Raw genomic sequence first — 20,073 nt, forward strand, 5'->3', positions numbered from 1 at the left:
CACAATATATGGAAAACTGCACATTAAGGGTATATAACTACAGACATGAGAATATCAGTCCAACTCTGTGCTTCCTGTACTTACATAGTAATTATGCTTCACAGTATAGGACCTGTTTTTCCTTGTAATACTCAAGTTCTTTTCCAGGATTAATGTGAACTCCAAGGACATTGAGAAAGATGAAATACATATTGTGCTCTTGGCGAATGGGCTACTCAATTTGGCTTTTAAATTTTAATTTAATTCCTTCTTTGAGCATTTCCTGAGCATGTGGTAAAAAATATAAAGTGAAATATCACCCAGGCTGATACCCAAAGAGTTCAAATCTATGTTTCTCTGTGAGATTCAGGGATGAGTATGTGAGTTCAGTAAGGGAGTTTGTGAAATAACTTGTAAGTACACAAGGCTTCCATGGTACAAGCAAAAAACAGATTTTTAAATTATTCCATGTAGGCAGTAACATTAGCAAAAGCAGAGCATCCCAGGGGAAGCAGAGAAATGCCAGGCTAAAGCAGGTGAACTTGAGGTTTAGTCATTCAAGCCATTGTCTGTTTCGCTTTGTGAGCGATAGCTTATGGTAACACAGCAAGATTCAAACACTGGAGAGGCAGAATAGAAACCTGCCATCAAGTATGGAACACATTTAGGTGAGAATTACCAAAACAAGGTCAGGGGCAGGGGCTGGAGACTCACTCAGTATGAGTTGCCATGAGGGTGAGACCAGAGCATGAAGAGATGATTGGTTCCCTAACACCATCAGTGCCAGTTTAGACGATCCTAAAATCTGCCAAGTTCAGCAAAATTATGCTTCAACACACTTTATTTTTTTTAAAACCAAGCCTTGACTTATCATTTCCCAGTAGTTGCCATGAGTTTCACCTGCCTTTTTATTGCTATTGCTTAACAGTCTTAGTACTTTTCCAAAAATACTCATTAGGAAGTAATAATGAGGGATGAATGCTGTGGCACAGCAAATTAAGCTGCCACTTGAGAATCCACTTCTCACATCGCAGTGCGTGGAATAAAGACCCGCCCACGGTTCTGATTCAGCTTTGTATTTTCTCCCACCACTTCAAACAGCAAGGAATGGCTCAGGTACTTTGGTTCCTGCTACCCATGTGACGGTCCTGAGAACCAACTCATGGTTTTAGCTGTGGAGGACATTTTGGGCATGAACCAGTGGATAGAAAATCTGTCTCTGCCATTCTATTTCAAATACGCAATAAACTTTGAAAAAGCAATAATAACAATACAAGTCTGAATATATTACTTGTCTTCTGGGGATCTGAGGTTAAACAAAAGCTCCCATACATTGACTGTCATATTTACCTGATTCATGACTAGTTACACATCTCTGTAAGATAAGAAAAAAAAGCTATATTAAAAAAAGAGTTGGATATAACAGAGTCCACTAGAATCCTACAAGTTTGTGTGAAGGTGAATATGGCCAAGGACATTCAGATAAGTTCTAGCAGGTAAGGAATGGTTGTGCAATTATTGAAGTGTAGGAGGGAGATAATTATGCAAGTGTCTGGTGACAGGTAAAATGCATTTATCCTTCCATTTCACTAATTTTTTGAGCACACTTCCTGACCACATGCAATTTGGAGCAATTCAGTATTGAATCATTTGCTAATAAAAAATTTAAGAAATAGGATAAATTATGCCTCAGTAAACCTGGAAAACAAGAGAAACTGAATCTGTTTAAAGAGCAATGTCCTCTAGACTGGGAAAGGAGGATATAATACTTTGAATGACAACCATCTCAGCAATGTTGTTATTATCATTATAATTAATCATTAAAATAATGATGATAATAACAAACATCTCTGTTTTTATACAATGATTGTATACCTGGGAGCTCACAGTACCAAACTTTTTAATTTTAATTATTTTTATCTTCACATTGCTCATCAGGTTAGGATGGGTTTGAAATCATTTTTGTTTTTCACATGAAGAAAAGAAAGCAAATTGAGTCTGATAGTATCCGACTTACAATGATTGAATTGATGGCAGAATATAGAAACAAACTCTTTGGATTTTCTTTTATTTCTTATTCCACTTAGCATTTTTCTTTCTGCATATTTTGCTATGCACACACATATAGGGTGCTGCTATTTATATAAAAAGTGTTACTGATCTACTTGTAACTCTCAAATTTCATGACCACATTGCTTAGGTTTCTGTCATGATTAAAATTTATTATAGAGAGTTCATCATCCTATTGTCAAGATATATCTAACAGTTTCATTGTGAGTCCATCTTTGATTTGGAAGTAGAGATGCATACTGTATTATATCTTCATATTTGGATATGATAGTCCCTATTAAAATTACTATAAATCCTGTTAGATGAAAAGCCATAAAGCAAAATCAACAATAGAAGGAAAAGTAGTAAGTTTGCAACAACATGAAGTCAAATTACATGCTGTTGAATGACCAAGTGTTGCTGCAGAAATAAAAAAGAAAACCAAGCACCTTCTCTCTAACATTGCCTATACCTACAACATCAGGATAAACTCAAAGAGAAGAATGATGGACTTGGGACTGTTTATGAAGGGCTATACTACTATAATAATATGGGGGAGATCAGTAGGCGAGAAGGGAATTGGAGAGGGTAAAGGGGAAGTCCTGGAGCTTGTGGAGCTGTATCATAAAATAATTTAAAAAATTAGAACATAAAAATTATTGTAGAACATATGGAACTTGTTATATTTTACAATTCTACAGAGCAATAAAATGCTAATGAAAATTGAATCATGTCTCCTACCAGCACACATTCACAGTCTCCACCTGGCATACTTTGACATTAGGTGATGTCCCTCCCTCCCTGTGGTCCCACACATTTTTGCTTACGTCTGCTACATGCATCTCTTTTTTCTGCAACAGATGAACAGCAAGCATTCAGAGGCGAATTTGTTTCAGTTTTAGGGGTTTCTTTGGGCACAATGGCACAGAAAAAATATATATTTCTTGTAGAAAAGTGTTTTTATATCACAGAAATTGCCATTCTAGGAATAGGTGTTTGGAATCTCACTCAAAAGAGAACTGGAAAAAATGAAGGGGGAGGGTGGAGATGAGGTTTCCTTAGCTACAGCCCCTGTGGGAAGGCCATGAAACAAAGGAGGAGGCGTCACAGAATCCCTGGAGCCTTCTGCCGCATCCCAGAGCCTTCAGCCTGGGTACATCCCTGTGATGAGGAAGCTGCCTGTGACTCACATAGCAATGTCTCCATACTGTGGGCTGGAGAACCAGGATGCAGTGATGTTGTGGCACCAATCAACATGGAAACATCATTACTTCCTGTTGCTGTGTCACTAGGAAATGCAGTTCTCTGGATTTTCGTAAGCAAAAGTTCATTCATTGTGAAACGTTTCGCAGTTTACAACAACTTTCACAGCCACAGTTTCATTATTTAGACAGAACAAGCATCCCATGCATTACTGCAAAGCTACAACTTTTATTAGAAAATTAACTCGCCTTTAAGTGATTTGTCCAAGTTCCAGAGCTGGTAAAGGAAGGGCTGGTAATGTAAACTCAAAATATTTTCTCTTTAAAACTAAATTAAAAGAAGAGGAAATTTTTTTTTTAAAAAAAAGGAAAAATAGGAAAGGAAAGAAAAGAAGGGAGAAAGGGAAAAAATCATCCAAAGATCAGAATTGTATCTATGAACTACAATCATTCTATTAAAAAGTAAACAACCAAACATCAATCAATAAATAATAACAACAAAAACAAATCTAAAATTTCCATGAAAGAAATGAAGGAGGCAAGCAAGTAAGCAAAGAAAGCAGAAAGTTCACGTCACGTGTAAAATCCACTTGTGATTCAACACCTGGTGTTCCGCCAGGATAAGACCATATTTCACCCTAGACTTCACGGATCACACAGGTAGTGCTCTGGGAAGTGGAAGGCCAGAGGCACATTTTACCTTCCTGATAAATAAATTAAGAAATTTACAAATATAAAAAGGTCATACTCAACTCGTTAGCCAACTCTGACTTAAGTGTTTGCTTACCATCTATTTAAAACCAGGAAGAGTACAACAGTATGATCGAGCATTTTTTTTCATTAACATATGTTTTAGAAACAGGACAAATGAGAGAGAATTAAGGCAATCTCATGCATTTGGGAGTTCCGGTAGCATCAGTGAACCTTAACGTAAGATTTGCTCAGAAACACAAGTTCTTCTGAGCAAAATTAATAATCTCTTACTCAAAATTTGGTTTGGAAATAAATCAGAAGTTAGAAGTTAGAATTAAATCTATCTGGAACCTGATTTAGTTGAAGTTTCAATACATTTCAGAGGTTATTTAATATACTAGAGTGTTAGGGGTGGGTATTGACCTACCTATTAACATGAGAGTTAAGGCACCCACGTCCCAAATTGCAGTCAGTGCCTGTAGTCGGTGCTTTTGACCTGAGCTTCCTTCTAATGCAGAGCCTGTGGGAAAGCAAGTGATGTCTTAATTAGTTGAGTTCCAGCCACTCATGTGAGATATCAGGATTAAGTTTTTGATTTGCAGTTTCAGCCTGGCCCAGGCCCATTGGGGGATGGGGCAATGAAAGGGCGCTGTCTCTCTCTCTCCCTCTCTGATAAGTAAGTAAGTAAGCAAGTAAATCAATCAATCAATCAATAAGTATTTTACTAAATATTCTGTAGTTCTAGAAACAGGCTTCGAACATCTTTTTTAGCTTGTACAGTGCTTACTTCTGTATGTTACACATAGCCAAATCATCAAGAATTGGCTTCTATCAAGAATTGGTTTCCTACATGCAAGCCATTATTTTAGGTGCTTTGCACGTGGTCCTTTTAATCCTCACCATAATCCTGTGAGCTCAGTACTGTTATTGTCATCTTCATGTAATGGGTGAGGAAATTGCAGCACAAACTACTTGCCTAGGGATAGGCAACCAAAGGCAGAACTGGATTCAGCAGCTGGAATAGGATGTGAAGACAGGACATTACTGACTCTGTCCTTTATTCCCAGAAGTACCTGCTGTGCCAAGGGGAAGGTGCAGTGTGCCCTCTGATAAAATCCATCTCTTTCTTCCTTAGGCCAGCTGCAGTGAAGGCCAGGAAAAGAGCCTGCCCGGAGCCCTGGGTTATTGGCCTCATCACCTTTCTATCCCTGATCGTTCTGGCAGTGTGCATCGGTGTCACAGTTCATTATGTGAGATACAGTGAGTATGAGCAGCTCTGGCATCATGTGATTTAACCCGCATGTTTCCTTGCATCTTCCTGTTTTGATTTGCCTCAGGCTTGTTGATTGTTGGCTATGACTCACTTGCATAGCTGGCACAAAAACTTTACCTGCTTTATTTCCCATTTTATCCTCATAAGCTAAGGAAGAATCTCCTATCTTTTATATAATGACACTTCCTCCTGGGAATACCTTGTTTGTTTTCATATTCATTAAAAACGGGTAATTAAGTATGAAAACTGGGTGGAGATTGCAAGCTAGCTAGAATCCAGTTCTCTTGAGCTGTTTAAAGTTACCTTGATTTAAAATCATTCCGACTTTTAAACATATGCCAATACATCTGTTACTCAATTAAGGGCTTATGAAAATAGGCCAAATTCTGGACTGTTAACCTGGAAAATGCTGGTAGTGGCATGTTGTTGAGTGAGAGCCTATTTCTATTGTTTGAAGTCTCATGTTTAGATATATTGTGCTGGTTAAAGAGGCTAGGGCATGCTGAGAAGCTTAATTATAAGGCAATCACTCTCCAGTTATCAGATCCCTCCATGCCGGAGGAACTGCTGGTTGCTATGTCATTAGAAAGCTCTCAAGGGCACATTGGAACTGTCCTTCCAGCGTATAACCACCCTTCTGAACAACCTTCAACTCTGCCTCGAGTTTTAATTAGTTGACTCAACTATGACATGAGAGTTTAATTTTTCCCCATGTGCCTAGATGATGCTTTGATGTTCAAGGCCCAGTAATTGTTGACGTTAATCACTTGATTCTAATTTAATTGCGGACCTGTTAAAGTTGCTTTCCTCTGAAGAGAGTGATCTATAAACCTGGCCACCTTCTTTCACTAATCTCAGTTTCTACAGTGAAATGAATTGTTTCTGAGCAGTTTTAAAACCCAAGTAGGTTTTTTGTATATATATATATATACATATATATGTGTATATATATATACACACATATATAAATTGTATATATGTGTGTAAATATATATAATTTTTTGCTTGGTAGACTGTATCCACATGCAGGTCTTAAAATTTTGAGTATTTGCATTATATATTGGAGATATATTTATTTGGTGTATGATTTTGATTACAAAAAATTGCCAAAATTTAAAAAAATGTTATTACCACATTTAAAGTTATTATGACCTCTTTTTGGACATTTTCAATATTTCATTTACTTATTTATCTTTTAAAGATTTATTTGTGTATTTGAAAGAATGACCAAGGGAGGGAGGGTGAGGAAAAGAGAAATCCTCCCTCCACTGCTTTACTCCCCAAAAGGCTACAATGGCCAGGGTTGGGCCAGGCTGAAGGCTGGAACCAGAACCTGGAGCTTCAGCTGGGTCTCCCGTGGGGCTGCAAGAGCACAGACACTTGGAGCATCTTCTGCTGCTTTTTCGAAGCTGTTAGCAGGGAGCTGAATCATAAATGGAACAGTCAGGACTCAAACTATTGCCCACAAGTGATGCTGGTGTTGCAGGCAGTGGCTTTACCCACAATACCACAGTGCTACATCCTAAAACATTGTTTTACTTTTATAATTGTCTCCTGAATATACTAAGTCCATACTTAATGATGAGACTCAAATACTATTGTAAACATTACTCTGCACCATGTTTCCTGTGCGGTTAGGTCCCAGCATGCAGGCATCACCTGGGAGCATGTTAGAAATGCAGAATCTTGGAGCAGGACATTGGCACATTTTTAAAACATCACTTGAGATGCCAACATTCCTTATCAGAGTGCCTGGTTTGAGTCCTGGCTCCTCTTCCCATTCCAGCTTCTTTCCAACATGCATCCTTGGAGGCAGCAAATAATGACACATGTGGGAGGCCTTGCTGGAATTCTGGGCTACTCGCTTCAACCAGGCCCATAGCTGGCTATTGTGAACTTTCTGGGAGTAAATCAATGGCGTGTAATCTCTTTCTCTCCCTGTATCTTTGATTGTCGAATAAAAATAAAAGTAAAAATAAATAAATGTATGGTAGGTGCTATGACCCAGTTGATTAAGCCATCACTTGCATTCTTTATCTAAGCACCAATTGTCCCAGGTCAGTTCTGCCTCTCTGCAAACTCACCTGAGAAGACAGTGCATGTGGCCTAAGCACTTGGATCCCTGCCAATCACATGGGAGACTCAGCTGGAATTCCTGGTTTCTGGTGGAAACCTGGCCCTGTCCTGGCTCTTGTGGCCATTTGGGAAGTAGACCAATGGTTGGAAGATCTGTCTGTCTCTGTTTGCTGCATTGTCTTCCAAATAAATAAACAAATCTCTTAAAATTAAAAAAAATTGAAAAAATTTTTTTCGAAAGAAGAAATGTAGAATCACAGGTATAAATTTAGGTCTTAAGTATCAGAATTTGCAGTTGAACAGGGTTCTCAGGTGGATCATTTGCTCATTAGAGAAGCAGAATTCTACAACAATAGCTGTAGCTATATAATTCAGCATGGGACAGATATAAAAATGCACATACAACAGAAAAGCTGTTTGCGTAACTAAGAAATATTTCAATAAGTTAGCAGCTTTATGTGAAACGACACATATCAATTGGGATCTGCCTGCTTTCAGCACCTTGGCCGTCAAGTTGAAACCCATTCAGGCAAAGAGGTAATGAAGGATTCAGGAAGACTAAATCTCTCAGTCCCTCAGTAGGTTACCAGGACTCCAGATCCTGAAGTATCAGTGTCCTCAGTCTGTCACCCGCCCCTATCTGCATCATCACCCCCTCCCCAGACCTTGTCAGAGTTGGCTGTTTCCTACAAAATGTCAATGGCCAAGAATCCTTTGGAAATTAACCAATATGTTTGTTTTGTTTTGGTTCCATAGCTTTTATAGAGCAAAAGATTTATGTATCTCCAATGATTGGTTTCTTCCCCATCCCCCACATTTGCAGAGGGAAAAGCATGCAAAAACAAACAAACAAAACCAAAACAAAAGTCTGTGCTTTGAGAGTTGGGTACTGGCTTGCAAATCAATTCTTCTTTGGCTATGTCTTATGGGGTTGAGCAAGTTATTTACATTTCTGGACTTGCAATCCGAGATTGTGGATAATGTTTCTGTTGTTCTCTATTAAATGGGCCATGTGAATGTTTCTGAGACAACAGGCTCAATGTTAGCTCCCTTTCCCTCTGTGCTTAAGGGAGAGAGAAAAGGAAAGAGACTGAGGCTGGATAAGAAACATTCCATTTTCCTTTAACAACCAGGTGCAACTGTCTTGACCACAATATATTCCTATGGCTTGGCGAAGTGTCCCACACAAAACAAAAACAAACAACATTGCTAATAATCTTTGAATAAATGAATCTGTAGAGGGCTGTGTGCTTGCTGCATGTGTAGGCAGAAGAGTAAAACACTTTAGCGGGCAAAAAATGTGAGCTGTTTAAACTGTGTGCAGAGAGAGCAGACAAGCCATCCACTGTGGCTGTGGTAGAAGATAAATGGAATGAAAGCCACCTAAAAGTGTTCCATGAATTCTTTCCTCTTTAGCCAAAACTAACTTTCTTATACAAAAGCCTCTGTGATAAGAGTTGATGTGTGCTTTGCTAAATTGGGGTAATTTATTTTGGGAATATGAACATGCATTCACTCTTGGGAAGCTCCAGAATCCATCATCACTTGTATGCTCATTGGATGGCATGACTTGCTGTCTCTTGTGGCTTGTTCAGGAACGAATGGATAGTGCATGACTAATCAGCTGGGAGCTCCTGCAGAATAGTCATACACTCTTCCAGGAACACTAGACCTTTATTACAGCATTTGTACTCATAGGATGATGAATGCTCTTGCCTTTCATTCTGAGACAGCGGTGAAACTTGACAAATGGGATGAGGCTGGAGACCTAGGATGGAACCTTGCCATCCTGTTTACCAACATTTACAAATGGGGAAATGACTCGGCTTTGCACACATCTTATATAAATTATGATAATTTGTCTCTGTATAGATCACAGGATGACCCACAATTACTACAGCACATTGTCATTCACGAGCGACAAAGTGTATGGTGAGTTTGGCAAAGAGGCTTCTAAAAATTTCACAGAAATGAGCCAGAGAATTGAATCAATGGTAAGCCTTTCCCCCCCCCCCCATCACTTCTGAGGCATTTGTTGTCGCTATAGATTATGTGTAAGACAGATATAATATTGTCTCATGCAGTCAGTCCAGGGTCACTTCACCAATCTATGTAATCCTTTCTACCCATCTGTGACTCAAGTGATGCTCACCTGTCCCCACCTGGAACCTGACGGCAGCAGTAGTTGCGTTACTGTATAACCATTCCCCTCTCAAGCCCTGGTAAAAGCCCATGACCGGGAGGGGCTGGCTCACTTGCGCTCTTGGCTCTTGGGTGCTTGCCTCCTACCCACTTGCTCTCTTGCTTCCTGCAATCTCTCTCTCTTACTCTTTTGTCTTCTGGTCCACTCTCCATAAACTATGGCCGACATATAAGAGTAGTTCTTATCCTCTGAATAAACTTTGCCACTTGGGTCAGATGAATCAGTGGTTGTGCTTACATTGCATGTTAAGAGGCAAGAACCTAAAACATAAATATTTGGCCCAAAACCTAGACCACAAGAGATATAGGAGATATCGACTATTTTAGTTTCTAAATTTCTAAACTATTCATTCAACTAATCCTGGTTATTCTTTACAAGATGAGAAGTGACTTAGCATAAGGAATATAAAATGAAACAGATAGTACTGATAAGGCTGAAACGAGTGATCTTTCCTCATTTGTGTCCCTCCCACTCACCCTTCCTGACAAGTGCCGAGTTCTTCAAAGGCAGAGCACAGAAATTCTGCCACGTCAGTGTGGCCCACAATATGATCATTGAGTTCTATGTTTTGTAAGAAAGAGAGCCTGAGTACAAAAGGAATAGCCAATATTAAAACTACCCAGGCGTGTAACTGAATAGCAGTCCAGTTTTTAAATAAGTCCCTCACCTGGGATCAGTTTTTGTCACACCAATCAGTAGGAGGCTGTTTGATACTGACCGCTGTGCTTAACAGACCAACATTTGCAGTGAGGGGATGTATCATACATTTAAGCAACTGGAAAAATGAATGGTAAAAACTAAAAGAGCAGAACCTGAGTAATGAGTTCTCACCACTATAAATGTACTTCAAGAATACACTGGGCTGTTTCTGATAGCTCACGAGGTAATTAGTGGGATGATGTGGAAACAGCATGCAGCAGGTCCTGGGATGCCTATCGCAGCATCATCTCCTACCAGCTTGCAGTACCACCTGGAGGACTTTAGCCTCTAGGCCATGCCGCCGGGCCCGTGCAGTACCACCTGGAGTAGCATCTCCTAACTGCCGATATGGCATTTAGCATATTATGCCATCAATCTGGAAGGAATTCTTTATATGAAAATTAAGGTAAATTCGATTAGACAAATCTTATTAATTTTCAAATTTTCTTCCCATTTCAATATCCTGAATAAGAATAGGAAGAAAAATGCACCCTATCCTCTGGAAACTGCCTCTCATCCCAGAAGCCTAAAGATTTGGCCACCTTACTGAGGAAGGGGTCAAATTCTGATTACATTTATATGTGTAAATGGAATATAGGGAATTTAAGTAATTTCCTCTTTAAGATAAAATGCCTGTGTAAATAAAGGAAAGGAAATACAATGAAAAAGTCACTTAAAAAAAAGAAAAGACATGCAACTTTTTCTCATGTTCTTTGTATCATTTCCCAATGTATTTTATGTAGAATCCAGCCTGACAAAACTCCAAAGACTATAGGTAGGGTTTCTTCAAACACCCTTGACATTAATAATAATTTTTAAAAATTGCTTAGGAAAGATGGAGTCTCATTTAAAAATCTTCAAATGGAACTATTTAAAGCATTTATCCTCTGCTGTTTTGTCTCACCTATGCTGTTGTGTCCTTTGGTACAGAGTGAGGACTCAAGGAAATGTCAGAGAGCGACAAAGCGCTCAAAGTGTCTGGCCATGCTGTGCTTGGTAACAGCCACACTCTGAAAGTAGCAAACATCGGCAATGTTGTCCTACTTCAACTTCTAATTAGAAAAGAAATAGGTTGGCACAAGTTCTTATTTTTAGCAGTAAGAAATATCTGCACAAAATACCTTTCTTTCATTTGCTGAGAGCCCATCTCCTAGATGTGTTAAGGTAAGCATTTCAGTTCACTTGGGACTCTCTAAGAGCCTTGTAAGTGCTAAGAGGGTACACATTACACACGGCTACCTAACAGATTTTCACTGGCTTAGGAAGTATGATGCTGCCATGCACTCATGTTCATGACAGAACTATCACTGGACAAAACCGTTTCACTGCCTTCGTCAGCCTGTAGCAGGAGTTCTTCTCTCAGGAAACAAGCACTCACTTTCATTTTTCCAAGAGCAAGCCTGTCCATTCTTGTAGGTCTCTGTCAGTGTGTAGCACAGCACGCGGTACGTGTGACCCTGCTATGATTTCTTAGCTGCTATGATTCCTAAGGTGGAGTTCAATTGAAATCACTGAGTAGAATACCAACAGAAAAACAAACAAATCCTCCAAGTTCCTCAAGTTCGAAACATTGAGAAACATTTTCAATGCTTTAAATATGTTATTAATTTTTCCTAGTTTTGAACTAACACCCAGAATTTCAGAAAATTTTTATTGCTGACTTATTTAAATGTTTTCCAAACAGGTGAAATATGCATTCTATAAATCTCCATTAAGGGGAGATTTTGTCAAGTCTCACATTATCAAGTACAGGTAGGTGGATCTCAGATGCTCACTTCTGAATTCAATTTAAAGCTGATGCTGTTGATCTGGTCAGCAGTGCAAGTGTTAAGGATGTGATGTAATTCAACGTAATGACAGCATTTATTTGGCACCTGTTATGTGTAAGTTGTGGGTTACAATGTCCCTTACTCATTCTCTAAATTCAAAGGTAAGTGTTTACAAGATAATTGCTACCTGTGCTATAAAACTGGTTTTTAGGAAACTCAAAGTAACACAGATAGGTACTTGCCTGGCATCTCTTAGTTTAATATGTTTAATAGGAAGTATTATTCTGAGAAAAACAGTGTAGCATAAAAGGCTTGTCTTCAGGCATTGGTTCTCTTCCTTACAAACATTTTTTTTTCTTTTTTTAAAGAATGGTTTAGGAGAGCCAGAAAGTTGCTTTGGAGAAATGGGCAGATTTAGATGATAGGAATTAAAATTGAGAATCAAGAACTACAGTGGTTTTAACATTGCCCACTTTTTTTGGTGGTGGCTGAGGGGTTAACTAGGCATACACTTAGCTACTTCCTTTAGTGGTAAGGAAGATCATGAACACACTACCTTGTTATCAGAACACTAAGCTGAGGGTCTCTATGCGGAACACAAGAATGTAGAAGGAAACAGCAATGGGTTTATTTGTATGCATGTGTCCACCTGCACACATTTCAATGGATGGATTGTGGAATTATCACTAATTGTTCTTTCCCTGCCTGAAGTCAGGAGGAAGATGGGGTGTTGGCCCATATGCTGCTGATTTTTAGATTCCGCGCTACTGAAAATGTTGACACCAAAAATTCAATTATTCAGCGTATTCTACACGAAAAGCTGCAAGATGCCACAGGACCTCCTAAACTAGATCCTGCATCAGTCGAAATTAAAAGTAATTTTATGATTATTATTATCACTCACATGGAGCAGATTCACTTGAGGACTGAGCTTTACAATTTTTCTTTTGCATCTAACAGTATTATCAAAGAGTTATACTGGGAATGAAGGAGCTGGGGCTTGAAATGGCACCCTTATGGGATATCAGGGTGAAAGGCAGAGGATTAATGTGCTAATGCACAACATTTCACTCCTCTTTTTTAGTTTTTGAAATAGTGTATTTTTAATTTGCATACAGTCAAGGGCTTAATTTCCCACTGAATAAAGAGTTCAATTGGTAAAAAGTTCCTAGTTTAGTAAGATTATAGGCAAGGACTAAAATGAATAATAAACTAGAAAGATGACCACTTCACCCATGTACAACAAAATAGAAAATAATTATAAATCATTACAACTCTACTAGTAAAACATTATTTACATTTAAAAATATTATATTTTGTTTTATAAGATGTTCCATAGGTGAAGGGGTTGCCTGTGCCCTTCACCAAGGTCCCACTTTGCCCCCCATTGATTTCCTCTCTAGCTTTACAATGGATGTCCTTCCTGAACACTCACAAGTCCATCCTGCTGTTATTGAAGTGTTTCCCGACAATGTAGGCATGAATACTGTCAGAGAGTCCACCATCTTACTGTTAGGGTGGATTCAGTTCTTTCACTGGGAGTCCGTCTCTGGTCTGTATGCATAGAGACATACAGCATGTTGTCTCCATATCTGAATATATCAGTCCCCACTAGACCTCCATTATATATCCCCGAAAATACAAAGCCAGTGAGTACAGTCCACAACAGACTGAAAATAATAAATTGTCATCCACATGATGTTATCAAACAAGCTACAAAAATAAAAATTCATCACAAGAGTGGTGAAAACGGGTATCAAAAACCTCCTCTATGAGAGTTCCGATCCAGTTTTCTGCTAATGTGTCTGGGAAAGCAGATTATGAGCAATTTCCTGATCACTGCCACCCAACTGGATACCAAGGCAGAGTTCCAGGCTCCTGGCTTTGTCCTGGAAGTTGCAGCCACTTAAGGAATAACTCAGTGAATGAGCCATATTACTCCTTTTCTCTAATAAATAAATAGATGTATAATAAATAAATAAATCTGCTTTTCAAATAAATTTATCTTTAAAAAAAAAGAAAGCCTCAGAAGAAAAGACTTAAGAAGTGATAACATGCTTGTGAATGAAATGCCATTTGGATGAGCTATATATATGAAACTGCTTCTATTTTGGTAAAATGACTTCAGATTATGGTCAGTAAAAACATAATCAGATCGGGCCCTGCGCTGTAGCCTAGTGGCTAAAGTCCTCACTTTGCATGTGCTAGGATCCCTTATGGGTGCTGGTTCTAAACTTGGTAGCCTTGCCTCCCATCCAGCTCCCTGCTTGTGGCCTGGGATAGCAGTCAAGGATGGTCCATAGCCTTGGGACCCTGAACCCACGTTGGAGACCTGGAAGAAGCTCCTGGCTCTGGCTTTGGATCCACTCAGCTTTGGCTGCTGAAAGACACTTGGGGAGCAAACCAGTGAAAGGAAGCTCTTTCTCTCTGTGTCTCCATCTCTCTGTAGATCTTTCTAATAAAAACAAATCAATCTTTTAAAAAAACCACACACAATCATATCTGAGGTTATGGGTTAGCTTAGTATTTCCCAAAGACGGGTTGTGGACAACATGCATCTTATTTCCGGGCATAAACTTTGGCTTTAACCCAAAGCTACTGATTCAATTTTTGAGAAGCAGGGAGGAATTTACATTACAAATATGCTTCTCATGTACCCATGTCATCCCTGTTAAAGTTTCAGGCACTCTGCCCCTGTCTCTTCCCTCTTCCCCAACAGGCAACGAGCATACTAAGTTAATGGTAAATTAACACTGTTGTTTTCTTAGGGATGCTCTCTTATTAGTGAAATTTACCAACTTTTTAATAGGTGAAATACTGAGATGCATTGTGCAATTCTGATATGCTGATATTCTTCACTCATGATATCTCTGTATTTCAGAAATCAACAAGACAGAAACAGACAAATTTCTGAATAACTGTAAGTTTGACACTTATTAAAATTGCATTATTTCTTGCATGTAAATTATTAACATGTTACGTCTTTTAGGGTTTCTTTGTGCTGATGTTGCAGGGGTAGAATTCAACTTTGTTGATTTCTAAAGAGCTTATGGTGCTCTAATGTCTGAGGCCTGCTTTGTTACTAAAATTTGAAAACTTTGGAGTGGATGTATGTGTACTTATTAGAACTGTGTACGCAAAGGGAATGGACCTTTTAAAGAAGGGACAAAAATGTTCAATTATTAATGTTGCTTTTTCCAATATCTGTAACACAGTGTGACAAAGTTTTCTACAGATTTTTATGAAAGTAATCTAAATATTGGCATTCCTTCAGTTGGGAGAAAAAATTTCTTCTAATCTATCTAAAAACAAAATTTTGATGTTACTAGTCCCATGCTATGAAAATTCCAGGCAATTGTGGGATTGAGGTAAATTTTCATAAGATTTCTGAAGGCTCCTGTAATATGTTTAAACATATTTTAGAAGCAATCAATACCCCTAGACTTTATATTTCCCTTTCCCAGAAGTATAGTGCCCCACCATGATTCAGAGAATACACTTAAAAAACTATGAATTAGTACAGATTACACTTAGAAGACAGAAGGAAATGTATTTGTCAGCTTAGAATATTGGTTAATTTATAAACTTCAGTAAGCAGAATCCACAATTGTTTTTCTTTTTTGAGTGGCATGCTCTGCTACCAAAATTTGTTAGGAAACTACTATGTGCTAGTACAGTGTTAGGCAGTAGAAATAAGCCGTGGCTTTGCTGTCACCTGGGCCCAGAGCAGCTCATATTCTATATTCTAATGGGACCAGATGAGTGACACTCACATGAACACAGAGTGATGCGTTGCTTAACATCAGGGTTAGGTTTGCAGTGATTTCAATGCTGTATAAGCATCATCATGTGGTCTTATGCGGGCTATCTGCTATAGGTCAGTTAGTCAACATAGTCTGCTGATGCAATCAAGAGATGTGGTAACTATTGATGTATGAGGTTGTTGTCGGTGTAAGATCGCATGCTGTTTTGCAATAAGTGTTCTTTAACAGTGGGATACAGCTAAAATATAATGCAATGTTGTAAATATGTATCAGTAGTGCAGTTGTTTCATACCCTTATAAAGTACTATGTAATATCCATAATTGTGTTTCTATCATTCTACTCAACTGGTAGTACACAGGCTTTAAATTTTTCTGTACGAGCGTCAGCACAAACATGTGAGTATTACATTACGCTATGATGTTACAATGGGTGTGATGTCACTAGCTCCATGATTAGCTTCTGGATCACCATTGTACATGCAATCTATCATTGACTGAAGCACCACTGTATGACACATGACTGTAATTCTAAAACAGCTATTCTTCACCAATGACAGTTTTGATACATGAAATGTCATCTCACATTGTGGCATTTTGTCAGGATTGTAGAGGTGATGTTACCAGCTAGGATCCCCAAAAACATCCTATGAAGCACAGGTCAGCCTCACAATAAAGAATTTTATATATCAAAATACCGATAGTGCACAGGTTGAGTAACTGTCGTGAACAATTTTGAGCAGTGTGTGTGTGTGTGTGTGTGTGTGTGTGTTTCATTTATTTGACTCTCTTTCAACTTAAAAAATGTAAGCCTGTTACTACTTCTTCTAGGATTCATTCTCTAGCAATTTCCCTGTCTCCAAAGCAGGCTAGTTATGATTTTCTTGACACTTCAATAATAATAACACTTTATAAATACATATGTAAGGATTTAAAAAATCTTGCAATGTGGTGGGCATTTGGTACAGTAATTAAGATGTCTTTGTGACATCCTGTATTGGAGTGCCTTTGTTCCTAATTCCAGCTTCCTGTTAAATACCCACCTAGCAAGCAGTAGGTGATTGTTTCTGTAGTTGGGTCCCTGCCAGTCATGCCAAGAACCTAAATTAAATTCCTACTTCCTGATTTCAAACTGGCATAACCCCACTGTTGCATGTGGGGAATGAGATAGCAAATCTAAGATTTCTCTCTGGCTCTCTCCATGCCTCCTCCTTTCAAATAAAAAAAAATAAGCACAAAAATCTAGTGAAAAAAATGTATATTTTTATTTCATTTTTCCATTAACTCTTTGAAGTATCTTCATGTATGGGGTATTATTATTATTACTAATACGTCATGAAAGTCACAACTAATCCAGCTTGGAGGTAAGGGACTTGTCAGAGACAGTGTTCCAGTAGTCAGATTCGAATCTGAAGAGGAGGTAACTAAAGGGAATACTACTGTTTAAGCAAAGTTAATAACATGAAAAAATAGTTCATATTGATGGAACACAAGTACAAGAAAGTTGGGATGTAATACAATTTAAAACTGAACGCGATTGCCAATTACTCTCTCTTTGACAGGTTGTGGGACACGAAGGAGTAAATCTGCAAGACAGAGTGTCAGGATAGTTGGTGGTACAGAAGTTGAAGAAGGAGAATGGCCATGGCAAGCCAGCCTGCAGTGGGATGGCCTCCACCGCTGTGGAGCATCTCTGATTAACAGCACATGGCTTCTGAGTGCTGCTCACTGCTTTACCTTGTAAGTTCTGGCCCTCTCTGATGACCGAGGGTAAACAAAGTGTCCGGGATTTGACAAAAGGAAACTGTATCTCTAGTATAAAAGTTAAATTCCATAATGATGTAAAGTTTTGCTGATGGTATGTTGGAGTTTTTAATTGATCGGGATGATACTCTGCTGGCTCTGTCTTCAAACCAGAGAGAGTCTACCTAAGAAGCCGTTGAACTTGCCTGGACAATAAGATGCTGGACTCTAGGTTTGGTATATGCTTGCAATGGGGGAATCTCAACTGAACTTGAACTGTGGTTATGCAACAAGGTGGAGGAATCCACCATGGGGAGAGGGTTTAGGGAGGGGAGGGGAGAATTCCAGTATTATGAAACTGTCACATAATACAATGTAATTAATGAATAAATTTAAAAAAAGTTAAATATCAAAATGGTCAAAAAAAAAAAGCTAAAGCTATAACAAATAATCAAGGCATCAGCACAGCAAAAAGATTTAAATTGTAACATAAAAACCACATTGTGGGAGGTAGGACAAATATGTATAAATTTTTGTGTATAACAGTAGTTGTTTTCAGATTAAAGTTGCATATTATGACTGTTAGAAATGTTAAATATTGTCATGGCAAGCACAAAACAAATTGCTTTAGCAGATATGCAAATGATAAAAAGATCAAAGTTTAACACTGTAGAAAATGATCATATCACAAAGGTGGACATCAAGAGACAAAGAAAGGGACTGCAAAAAACTCAGTTTTTGGCCTAATTAGATAAGTTAAAACACATTTCTAATAGCATTAGAAATAAATTAAATATCCAGAAATCAATTTAACTGAGGTGTACACTGGAAAATATTAAACATCAAGGAGAGACTTTAGGGCCTGGTGATGGCGCAATTAGTTGATCTTCCACCTTGTGGGTGCCAGGGTCCCATGTGGACACCGGTTCGTGTGCTCACTGTTCCATTTCCCATCTAGTTCCCTGCTTGTGGCCTATGAGGACAGGGAAGAATGGCCCAAAGTCCTGGGACCCTGCACCCATGTAGGAGACCAGGAGAGACTCTTGGCTCTTGGCTTCTTGCTTTGGATTGGTGAAGTCTCAGTTGTTGTGGCCATTTTTGGTGAATGAAGCAGCCGAGGAAAGACCTTTCTCTTTGTCTCTATAAAATCTGCCTTTCCAAAGTAAATAAATAAATAAATAAGGAAAGAAAAAAGGGAATACTTTAGAGATGCAAGACAGGAAAGTTACCCTATACTCATGTATCAACAAGAATATTGTTTACAAGTATGTACTAAATGAAGACATATTCAGTGAAATCTCTGTAAGAATGATACTGCTGTTCTTCACAGAAACAAAAACAAGAAACTTATGGGATGCTCTCTCATGCGCATTAGGTTGATTGTGATTAAAAAAAAGTCAAGTGATAGACGCTGGTGAAGGTGTGGCACACAAACTTACAGTGTGTTAATGGGAATGTAGGTTGATATAGCCATTTTGCAAAACAGCATGGAGAGTTTTAAAACAAATTAGAAAACAGAAATGCCCAAGAGCCCAACAATACCGTTTTTTGTCATATGCCTGGAGAAAATGAAATTGTGCTATTTTAAAAGTATTTGTATTCTTGTGTTCACTTTAGCAATACTCATAGTAGATAGACATGATAATATTCTATTTGCCTGTTATAGATAAATGGATAAAACAGTCTTGGTAGTTACATGACAGAATTGTATGACCTAAAAATGGAATTCAGCTCTAAAACCAAATAAGACTATGCCATTTGTAGCAACATGGATAAGCCTGGAGGATGCTCTAAGTGAAATAAGTTAAGTATTAAGAGAAAAACATTACTTGGTTCATATTTATGGACTTTTAAAAAACAAAAGCCAAAGATACAGTTGGAGAACAAAGCAGGGGCACACAGGTTGTTATGGAGAGGGAAATGGGAAGATGTAGATCTGAGTAATGAAACTAACAGTTATGTGGGAATAGGAAGCGTAGAGTACAAAGAACAGCATGAGCACTATACGTCGTACATTGTTGGAGAATGAACCAAAAGATGGAAGATCTTTTTCTGTTTGTCCCTCTGATTTTCAAATAAGATAAAATTAAGCAAACTAACATTTTTGCATTACTAATTCATAAACACACAAAGTTTGTTTTAAAAAGTAGGAATGTAAGTCATCTTTGGATGTCAAAACGCAGCCTCATTTGTCTCCACTACTATCTTTATCAGAGATTAAAGTTTACATGGATTATAGGAATAGTTCCAAAGACAAATTTCAGAAGCAAGAATGAGAATGATTGTGTCCAGTATTTGGGCACAGTGGATTAAGCCACCATTGTAATATCAGTATCCTGTATGGACACCAGTTCAAGTTCCAGCTTCCCCATTTCTTTTCCAGCTCTCTGTTAATGTTCTTGGGAAAGCAAAGGAAGGTGACAAATGTGCTTGGATCTCTGCATCCACATGGGAGACCTGGATGGAGCTCCTGTCTCTTGGTTTTTCCTTGGCCCAGCCTTGACCATCACAATCTTTTGGGACTTTCTCTATACTATCTTTCAGACATATAAAAAAATCAAAGGGATAATTGTGCATAAAGAAATCTGAAAATGACAAGCAATACAAATTAAAGGTGCCAATTAGC

The 20,073-nt window shown here is 38.4% G+C and overlaps 1 protein-coding gene and 1 pseudogene across 1 annotated transcript in view; one reads left to right on the forward strand and one right to left on the reverse strand.

Annotated features, from left to right (window-relative positions):
* Window positions 1–1,338, reverse strand: part of LOC101529880 (cytochrome c oxidase subunit NDUFA4-like) — a 56,756-nt pseudogene extending 55,418 nt beyond the window's left edge.
* Window positions 1,339–1,443: 105 nt separating this feature from the next.
* LOC101530130 (transmembrane protease serine 11E) overlaps window positions 1,444–20,073 on the forward strand; it is a 30,304-nt gene continuing 11,674 nt past the window's right edge. The window contains exons 1-7 of the mRNA XM_004590889.2: window positions 1,444–1,475; window positions 5,059–5,183; window positions 9,145–9,266; window positions 11,859–11,926; window positions 12,655–12,818; window positions 14,825–14,863; window positions 17,267–17,444. Coding sequence (XP_004590946.2) covers window positions 1,444–1,475; window positions 5,059–5,183; window positions 9,145–9,266; window positions 11,859–11,926; window positions 12,655–12,818; window positions 14,825–14,863; window positions 17,267–17,444 — 728 coding nt within the window. The remainder of the gene's footprint in view (window positions 1,476–5,058; window positions 5,184–9,144; window positions 9,267–11,858; window positions 11,927–12,654; window positions 12,819–14,824; window positions 14,864–17,266; window positions 17,445–20,073) is intronic.

This window comes from Ochotona princeps, chromosome 7 (genome assembly GCF_030435755.1).
Source record: "Ochotona princeps isolate mOchPri1 chromosome 7, mOchPri1.hap1, whole genome shotgun sequence".
In the NCBI taxonomy this organism is placed as follows: domain Eukaryota; kingdom Metazoa; phylum Chordata; class Mammalia; order Lagomorpha; family Ochotonidae; genus Ochotona; species Ochotona princeps.